The sequence below is a fragment of the Echinops telfairi genome, unplaced genomic scaffold (genome assembly GCF_000313985.2).
Source record: "Echinops telfairi isolate 266 unplaced genomic scaffold, ASM31398v2 ScPeMD7_9;HRSCAF=40, whole genome shotgun sequence".
Classification (NCBI taxonomy): domain Eukaryota; kingdom Metazoa; phylum Chordata; class Mammalia; order Afrosoricida; family Tenrecidae; genus Echinops; species Echinops telfairi.
In genome coordinates this window covers 66,897,926-66,908,603 of record NW_022103906.1, presented here as the reverse complement: position 1 = coordinate 66,908,603, position 10,678 = coordinate 66,897,926, and the positions used below count along the sequence as shown (strand labels likewise).

General features: G+C 38.1%; 1 protein-coding gene across 1 annotated transcript in view; it reads right to left on the bottom strand.

Annotated features, from left to right (window-relative positions):
* Positions 1 to 417: 417 nt before the first annotated feature.
* The window catches only part of VEGFC (vascular endothelial growth factor C), a gene marked incomplete at its 5' end in the record, with an annotated part of 108,763 nt that continues 98,502 nt past the window's right edge, over positions 418 to 10,678 (bottom strand). The window contains 3 exons of the mRNA XM_004696130.2: positions 418 to 911; positions 4,842 to 5,175; positions 5,449 to 5,555. Coding sequence (XP_004696187.1) covers positions 803 to 911; positions 4,842 to 5,175; positions 5,449 to 5,555 — 550 coding nt within the window. The remainder of the gene's footprint in view (positions 912 to 4,841; positions 5,176 to 5,448; positions 5,556 to 10,678) is intronic.

Genomic DNA, 10,678 nt, shown 5'->3' with positions numbered 1-10,678 from the left:
ATTTTAAAGGATAAGTTTAAACACACTGCCATACCACAGTGCTGTCTCTCTCTCAAAAGGAGTTCTGGTGGCAAAGTGGTTAAAGCATTTAGCTGATAACCAAAAGGTCAGCAGTTCAAACCCGCTAGAAATACATGCAGTTAAGATACACAGTGTTGGAAACCCATGAAGCAGCTCTATTTTGTCCTTTAGGGTAAATGATTTGGAATTGACTCTTCAACAATGGGTTTGGTTGCTTCCTCCGAAACTTCTTATTGTAAGACCATATTTTTCATGACAAGGGAAATATGTCATTTGGTTCCAAAAAAGAAAAAGTCGGGGATAGATCATCAATGGCTTCATGAGATGAGTATTTGTTTGTTCTGTAAGTGGTAATGGACAGTCATAGCAAAGCGCTATAGATTATAAAGCAGCTTATAATACAATTTCCATTTTATTTTAGACATTTTGTATGCTATAAAAATATTGATCACAGTGAGCTTTATCAATTGTTATTGCTATAAAAATGAATGCAGAAACAATATTTTTAGTGGAAATAAATTATATAGTCATTAATTATTATTTTTTTCTAAACATGAGGGGAAAAACCTTGGCTGTTTGGTCACTGGAAGAACACCAGTCTTAACAGGGGTCTTTCACAGGCACACGCCAGTCCATTTCTGTCGCGTTATCCACACGGTGCAGAAAACACAAGTTTTGTCTTTGTTGCCACAAAGGTCTTTGTCTTCATAGGCAGTTCTAAAATGGCAACACAATTCTCCGTGCTAGGAAATGATGAACGGAAAAGTAATACTGTCTGGGTTCATATGTGCCTTTTCCAGTATGAAGGAACACAGCGACATACTTCTTCACTGAATGAAAACCCTGGATCACAGTGGGTCAGTCGGTTTGGACACGGTCTTCTATAACAACTAGAACAAGAAGAGAAACACATTTCCATTAAAGGCCAAAGCAATTAATCCATTACAGCACAAAGGCACTTTTGTGTTAGTCTAAATGCCAAACTAGAACAAAATTACTCATTTTATTATAATAAAACTGTTCTTAGTTTTATAAACTTCTAAAGTTTCTGCACAGAATCACAACATTTAAGAGTAAGAAGCAGGCCTAAAATAACAACTTGGTTTCCTGATGTAACAAATGGAAAGATGGAGTATTGTAAGCATTAGTTCTTTTGAAGTGCTCTCTGCCTTATGGATGAAAGTAACATAAAAAGAAATTATGAAAGTGAATATGTACTGTGCTGCTTTACTGTGATCACAGAAGCATGGCAGAATTCACAAGGATCTGGACTGATGTGGGACCCAGACTTCAAGGCGATTAAACAGCCATTTTGGCAGGACTGCGGTCGTCAGGGAGCACCCCACCCTTGGTTTTGTCTTTTCACTTGGCTGCTGGCTGCATGATGGGGCCAAGTCTCCCCTCTCCACCTGGGCTCCACATGAAATAAATGTGTCCTAGAGGAAGGGGCTGAGAGGGAACACACTCACCAGAGGTTCCCTGTCAGTCTTTTCAGGTTCTAGGAGTGGTGAAAGGACAACAAATTTACCAGTTGGGCAATAGTACCAGCCACCATGTTGTTGGATTGGAGAACATTTTGCAGAATCGTTTAGAGTATGCTTAACAAGGGTATACAGGGTAAAATGTATGATGACATGACATGTGGAAATCAATAGGGCATTTTTTTTAAATGACAATTTTGGTTTTGAAGTTTTACTTCTTGAACCTTTAGGGGGGGAAAAGCACCCCTTTAGTTAACCTATGAAATATTTGTATAAAATAAAATGTCATACTTTTAAATGCAAATGCATATTTATAAGATATAAACAGGAATACATTTCTCAATGATCAACAAAAATTGCTGATTAAAGCAGTATATTGAAGAATATATATTCAGACCACCACAAATAAATATTAAGAAAAAATGGGAAGTAGGTGTATATTTTTCAAAAGAAATAAATTATCTCCTTTAGTTCCACATACACATGCACACAACACAACACCTGTATTTACACACTTACGATCCTTATATGAAAACAGAAGAAAGGCAGCTATCCAATTGGCTCTGACATATAGCAAGTACCCCTCCAGGAGTAAGGAGAACTAGGCCTAAGGTTCTTAGGGTTTCAGTGCGATTTGGAATTCCTTTGTCAATACCATCAGTTCTTGATCTTATATTATATCCTGAAATGCTGGAACACTGAGCAATTCTTTTTAGGTAAAGTGTCTCTCGGTATTCTTCCTATCTCTTGTTGATGCTTCCTGCACCACTGAACATTTGCCTGTAGATCTCACTACTGCAACTCGAGGCTTGAACTTTTTCTTCGGTTCGTTCAGCTTGAGAAGCGCTGAGTGTGTTCCTCCCCTTTGGTTTCCCACTCCAGCTCTTTTCACATTTCACATCGGAGTTTTCTTGTCTGTTCATCCCTTTTGCTTCATCACTTATTGCCTAGGTTTTAGCTCCTCTACCCTGTAGCACAGTTTCCTAGTCTATTCTGACATACATTGAAGGCTTGCTTGACCTTGCCATTTTAATTTGGCTTTCTTTATGCATGATGTTCTTGATGTTATCCCACAACTTGTCTAGCCTTTGCTCATTAGTGAACAACACATCCAATGTATTTGTGAGACAGACTGAATTCAGGTGGGAGCCACTCAGATGTATTGGGGCTCTCATGAGCTTGCATTCATTTTCTTCAGCTTCAACTTGAACTTACATCCTAGCAATTGGCAGTCAATTCCATGGTTGGCTCCTGGCTTTATTCTGATCGATGACATTGAACTCCATAGTCTGTTCCATATAATGACTGTGTATTAGAATAAGTTGAAACATATGGCTACTAGGACTCCAGTTCATACACGTCTGAGTTTATGTTGACTGAAACATGTTTAAACAGGTTTGTATGCTTAGTGGATGGCTGCAGACAAGTTTTCTTAAGACACTTGTCTCATTCTCATTAGGGTATCTTAAAATAATAAAAAAAAAGTCCAATTATAACTGTAGCTTCCAAGGAGGTATGCTGGGCCGGTTAAATTCATGGCAGAGAGGTTAGCTCAGAAGGTTACAGACACTATTTTGGGGGGAATTAAAAAAGTGTAACCTTGACGGACTTTCTCAATGAACAATAATGAAGGTTTATTATGAACACATTTTAAGAAAATTGAAAACTGCAGATTGGTGAGTAAAAGGCCCAGAAAATTGTCCTGAGGAATTTCTTCCATTATAACAATGCATCTCCTCATTCTCCAAGATTACCAAGGAATGTTCTATGATACTTCCATTGGGAAAACTACCCATCCACCCTAGGGCTCTGATCTTGTCCTGTCAGGTTTCCCTTTATGTTCCCGAGCTCAAAGAATGTTTACAAGGAACACAATTTAAATACCATGAAAATGCCAAAATCAGATGCCAAAATTGCTCTTGGATGTTGTGGAGACTGAAGGGTGTAGAATTATTCGGTGAAGGATTAGCATGACAGAAACATTACCTACAAAAGAGCCTATATCTAAATGGTGAATAGGTTGAGAAATAATAGAATCACATTGTAATTTTTGATATTTAGTTAATAAAAGCTTCTATGATTCAGTAGCAATATACTTTGACTTATCCTTATTCCATTTGGCAAGCTCCAATATAAAGTAGTTGATGTTGAAAATGGTATTTGAAATATATGTCATTAATTTAAAAAAATTTTGTCATAGGATTTCCACCATCATTTGTATCTCAAAGGCCATATTTTTGAGTATCTATGAATTTTCTTTATTTTACAATGTTTGCAACCCAATCATCAGTAATTATCAATGTACCTTGATTGCATGGTGATTCATTTCAGCAGAAGTTGGTAGAAATCATCAATTTCCTTATTCTGGCTTTAGCAGTTGTTATGCAAATTTAACTAATAGTCATATCAACTTGTCTCATATTCTAATGGATATCATCTTATAGCTGGGAGTACTGTACTGAATGACAACAACAAAAACCCCAATCCACTGCTGCCTGTTCAATACCAACTCAAAGCAATTCTATAGTAATCTCATCGGTCATTACAGAAATGCTACCTCGGGTTTCTGAGACTATATATCTTTCCAACAACAGAGTGGCTGGTGGGTTTGAATAGCCTAGACAGTGGTTAGCAGCCAATGTTGAACCCACCATGCCAATGCACCTCCCTGTTGTACTTCAAGATCGATCTTGAAAGGCTCCTCATTAGAATAAGTGAAACCTCCATTCTCATCAATCTATTATCCCCAGCATTGTAGACCACATGATCATCTGAATCAAAATGTGAAATAAGAGCTTGCTTCCGTTCCCTCCTGACTAGGAAATCACACTTTAAGTGTTCCCTTTCATTGCTCAACACTTTCTGCTGTTCCTAGATGCCTAGTCCATACATTCCAGGTGCCAATTATTAATGGCTGTTTGCAGGTGTTTCTTCTTATTTGGAGTCATGCTGACAGCCATGACAGTTTCAATGCATTCATGTTATTAAGGTCAACTCTACTCAAAGGCGTCAATGCTTTCCCAGCCATATTTTGAATGTCTTTCAAGTAGAGGGCTCTCTCACCTTCAGTAGCTATACTCGGCAATACTCTACTGCTATTCATCGAGTTTTCAGTGGCCTTTTTTTTTCTTTTTACCAACTAACTTCCATGTCTTTTTTCTACTTTGTCGAAGTCTGGGAGCTCCTCTGTAACCTGTCCACTATGAGGGACCCTGCTGATATTTGAAATACTGGTGGCTTAGCTTCCAGCATCACAGCAACAGGCCAGCCACCACAGTACAAAACATGACAGATAAGTGTTTGATTTAAGAGAATGGAATACTATATAAGCTTTCTTACCTGCAAGTTTGATGATGAAACTTCTTTCCTTTGGAGAGGCATTTTTGTGGATTTTCTGTACATTCACAGGCACATTTCCCAGGGTTTAGGGGTTGATTCCTTGGGCACGTTTTTTTACATATACACTGGCATGTGTTTTCATCAAATTCTCTGTTGGCCCCACAGGAGCTGGGGGAAAGTTTGTTTTTACAGACACACTGGCACGAGTTCCTGTCTAGTTCCTTGTGGGGCCCGCAGCTCGACGGCCGGAGTCCTCCTTTACAGACACATTGACACGTCTCCTCCTCTAGCTCCTTGTTGGGGCCGCAGACGTCGTGCACTTCATCTGCAGACTCTAGACAAACACGGCCAGAACCGTCAGTTTACCTCAGTATGAAATATCAGAAATCCTCTTCCCTTTTATGCTTTCGATTAAGGTTTTGTGTGCACAGATACATAGGTTCCCTTACAAAGAAATACCAATGTGTAGCTAAAAATGTCCTGCTTTGCAGTCTCTTAGTTCCAGGAAGGGTGATATGAACATTGTATATGCAGTTTTAATAATAAACATTTACTAATGAAAATATAGAGGCTTGACATCTTTTCTTTAAAAGAGCATTCTACTTACCATCTCCAGAAATGGCGGTCAAAAGAAGATCTTGCTGAGCCAGGCATCTGCAGATATGATTATTCCAGATGTAATTTGTAGGACAAGTCTTGTTTACTGTCTGACACCTTTGGAAAAGATGGAAACAAAAGGGTAGCCATTATATAGATGGAATCATTGTTTTCCCTTTCAAAATTAATATACACTTTTAAACAAAGTTCAAAATAATATATAAAAAAACCAACCCCCCAAAACCCCAAACAAACTCACTGTCATTGTGTGAATTCCAACTCATAGCAACATTTTGTACATTTCTGAGACTATAAATATTTTACAGTGACCAATCTAGCACTGACCCAACAGCAGTACCAGTAATGCTCCTATAAAATAGGAATATATACAATGAAACAAGAAAGTACCCTCTGGAAATAAATACCACATTCATGTGCTATAGTCTCTATCACTCCAGCCTTGGAAAAAGTCTTTTCTATTACTTTACAAGTTAGCCTTTTCCTATTAAACAATGTATTACAGACATCTTGATATCTCAAGTAATGAATTTGGGCTGAGTTATTAACAGTGACTGGATGATTTTATTAAATGGATGTACTTTCATGATTTCCCTATTGGTAGCTATTTAAGTTGCTTCCAACATTTTACGTTTATAACTACAATGCAGAAAGCATCTTTATACTCATATAGGCACCTTCGTCAACTTATTTCTGAAGCAAAGGACCCAGAACTGCACATGTTCTCCACATGCTCGTTGCAGTGCAAACATTTCATAGTACCCTTTCTTTTCTTCCCTCCCTCCCTCTTCCGTCCTTCTTTCCTTTCCCCATTTTTGCCCTTTAGTAAAGATGACAAACTTGAGTTAATTTCATAAATTGTCAACTCATTTTTATTATTAACTTTTAAAATTTTCTACACCTTGTCATGCATGTAGCTATTCTCCCACAGCATTCACATAGTACATGGAACCACATGTAAATCACTTGTGTTAGTAACCATGTTAATTGTTTGGTTATATGAAAACAATATTCTAAGCATCCTAGATTTTATTTTGATACTTGGTACTTTTCTACAGGCATGACTATGCTTAAGTTATTTTGCAGCAAATTGGCTACATTTTCCAGTTGACCTAAAATGCATTATAATTGCTTCCAATTAAAACAATAAGAAATGGAAGTAGAAAAGCATTTAGTGCTTGGAGGAATGGATTACTGATCTGAAGCAATAGATACCTGAATATATTTTTAGAAATAAAAGCGTTCATGCTGACATTTTCAAATCCAACTTAACATTGCTTTGTCGTTACTGTGAGTTGCTCTCAAATCTGTCCTCCCAATGGAATAACGTGTGTGCATTCCTATATCATGCCACCATGGTTAGAGGTCAGGCCACTGTGAGTGCCAGGCTTTTCACTGCCTGTTCACTGGAAAGAGTTCACTAGGCCCATCTTCTAGTCTGTTTTGGCCTGAAGTTCCCCTGAAATTGATTCAGCATCATGACCACACAAAAACCTCCATATGGTGGCTGCATAGGAAGTGTATTGGCTGGAATTAAACACCAAAATTCTATCTTTGAACTACAATGTCCCGATTTAATATTACAGGGATTAATATTTTCTCCCTTGATTTATATTTATAGCTTACACGAAAATCTTAGTCCTTAAAACCTTAGAACAAGCATATTATTTGCTTTTTCCGGTATGTGTGCTATATGCCTTCTCGTTTGACTTTATGAATATGAAAAACCTTTATGAAATAACCAAAATGAAAATTCTGTGAAAATATATTTTCAGATGAGTTCATTCTTAACCATATCTCTAGCTTACTGGTCCCATGCATATATGTTTTTTGTTTATACTTTCAGTGATTGTACTTGCAAATAAAACATAGATGTACATATCCGTATTTTCTCCACTTTCTTACAGAGAAGATACCATCCCTCTCCACTGTTCTACACCTTTTATTTAAACCAACCCATATATTTTAGAGAATTCTAAGTCTTGATACTACCTTTAGAACACTACCAAGGCAAGCCCACGCTCATCACACTTTGTGTCGTTGTTTACTAGGTTTAGCATGAGCATACTTTCACACAGTAAGATTCAGATAATATCAATTTCCTCAAACAATAACACAATTTGAAGCTTTTACGCACAGCAAACTTCATGCAGTCAGGTTGGCTCTGCTCAGAGGAGCCTTACAGGGCAGAGTAGACATCCTGTGAAGCGGATGGGCCACACCTTCCTCCAGGGATGACCCATAGGTTCAAAGCATGACCTCTTGGTTAGCAGCCGAGTACTTCCCCGTGGTACCACCAGAGCTACTTCAATTTCACAACCTACCCAATGCTTAGCAGTCTTCCTCTAGATACTATGATGCTATATATAGTTATATTATAGTATTGCAATTAATTATGGCTGCTTGTGATGCATATGATTCCTTGTAATTGAAGGGTAAGAGCCATTTCACTATTATGTCTGCAGGTTGATCTATGGGTAGCTTAAGTTACACACTGCCGTGTCAGCATTAGGTGAGTCCAATGCTATGATAGATAGTGGTAGTGGGAAGACCATTTGTATTTTGCCAATGTGATTATGTGGAAATCCCCTAAGCCAATGTTATCCCAATTGTTTGTTACACTTCATTAGCGGGTCATGAAATAAACTGTCTGGGTTGAAAATAATCTTTTACCTATGTAATTAAATACAAGTAATAGAATATATATGAGAGAATTGCTTTAACAGCCTATATATCTATGCATATTCTATAACTCACAGTGAGCACAACCCAACCCACAGACACATATGCACACAAACATGCGATGTGACTGATGTATATGTAAGCGTGTACAAAAGTAAGTAAAAAAGGAGTGCAACAAAATCATGGCGCTCTTTATAAAACATAAATGTCAAAATGTGAAGCTATTTCTTCTGTATGTATTCTCCACTGAGGTTTATCCACTTCTGAGGGCAGTGTTTCCATCTAGCGATATGCTCTCAGAAGTGTTCTGAGCACATGACTGGCATCACTTGAAAATGGCAACAGTGGCCTTCTTGAGCGATTCAAGCAGTTTTCCTTTGGGATGTTCTTTCAATCTGGGGACCCAAAAGGAAGCCTGAAGAGGCAAAATCAGGACTTTCAGGTCAATGAGATCAGGGATCCAATAGAGTTCTCAGAAAATCAGGACTTTCAGGTCAATGAGATCAGGGTTCCAATAGAGTTCTCAGAAAATCAGGACTTTCAGGTCAATGAGATCAGGGTTCCAATAGAGTTCTCAGAAAATCAGGACTTTCAGGTCAATGAGATCAGGGTTCCAATAGAGTTCTCAGAAAATCAGGACTTTCAGGTCAATGAGATCAGGGTTCCAATAGAGTTCTCAGAGAACGGCCCTTCATTACTCAACAATGGAGTTGTCAATTTTCTTCAAGCTTCCTAATCACTACGTTCATCATGTGTCTTTTAAAAAAATGTATCAAAATTACTCATATGTAATCTCAGAAAACAGTCACTTCCTGAGCTGACTTCTCTCCATTAAATTTAATAGGCTCAGGTTTTCCCTTGAAGCCACTGCTTTGATTGGATATAATGAGAGTCAGATAAGTATATTACTAACAGAACTTGTCTACAGAAATTCACTGATCTCATAAACATGTCTAAACATTGTTTGGAATAGACACAAGCATGGGTGAACTAGTATGAGTAGAAATACCTTTTGGATATGCCTTCACCTTTGACCCATGTTACTTAATTTTAGTTACAATCTAACATTTCAGAAGACACAGGTTTAACCACTGTGGCACTGAAGAAGAGTACTGAGAGGACCAGAGTCTGTCTGCTGAAAGAACAAACCAATCTGTCTCGGAAGAAGTCTGGCCAGAGTGCTCCTTAGAGGAAGGAATGGCAACAATTTGTCTCGCATACTTTGCACATACTGTCAGGAGAAACAAGTCCGGGGGAAGGACCTCATGCGTGGTAAAGCCGAGGGGCATCGAAAACCAGGAAGGTCCTCAATGAGCTGACTGACAGACACAGTGGCTGCAACGGCTCAGCCGCAGGAGCAATTGTGAGAACAGTCTGTTGTGCACAGGGTCACCGGGTGGCGGATCCCCCCGGCTGACACCTAACAAGGGCAGCAAACTGAGTAGATAGCAAAGAAAGTGTCCCGAATCATCAGTCACTCGCTTAAATGAGAATGGTGCATGATAGAATCTACTGAAGGAGTACGTGTTAATCTGTTTCTGTACATAAACTTTAAGTGTGTACAAAATTATTTATTTAAAGTTGTATGCAAACAGAACTAGTTTCTATAGCTTGTAGAGTAGGAAAATGTTGTTTTACCTCTGGTATTTTGACATTTCCCAAATTATAAGTTGTAATGTATGAATTTTTGGTAATAGAAACAAATGTAGAAATCTATTTCTTCATGTCGCGTGTAAAATAACAAAGAGTATAATGTAATAGAATTAAATTACGACTTAGTGCAACTTGTATGCACATTCACTAACTCTTCCTCTTTTGCATGTTCATATTTATTAAGAAAAACAAATCTTATAATGACACTTTTGATTATATTGTGCCTGAAATATTTTGGGTAACATGTGTTTTTTATTACTAACCATAGTTTTTTTCCAAAATGGACTCCAAACGAAACCATTCGCACTGCTATCTGCTATCGAGTCCATGAAGACTCATATTTTAATTTATATTATTCCTAAAATTGAAGATTGTAGAGAAACTGGCAGAATTAAGAAATGCCTCCAAATCAACAATGCCGCACATCCTACTGTGGAAAAATGTCCTCTTGCTAGGTACAACTGCATTTTAAAAAAGCCCATATATATGGGTAGAATATTTTCACATTTCATAAACGTAGTTCCCAGCTCCCAAATTTAGCTGCAAGTTCTTAACATTTAAAGCTTCTCATGTGAAAAACTAGAAGACACACTCTCAGAAGTACGTTTTTTTTAGAAAATAAAAAGTAATCGTCTCAGGGAGGTGCAGTGTAGCAACAATGAAAAATAGAACTTTCCTCTAGTTCCTAAATGCTTCCTCCTCCCCCACTGTCATGATCCCAATTCTACATGGCAAGTCTGGCTAGACCAGAGGATGTACACTGGTACAGATAGGAACTGGAAACACAGGGAATCCAGGGCAGATGATCCCACCAGTGGTGTGAGTGGCCATACTGGGAGGGGAGAGGGAGAGTGGATAGGAAAGAGGGAACCGATTACAAGGAACTA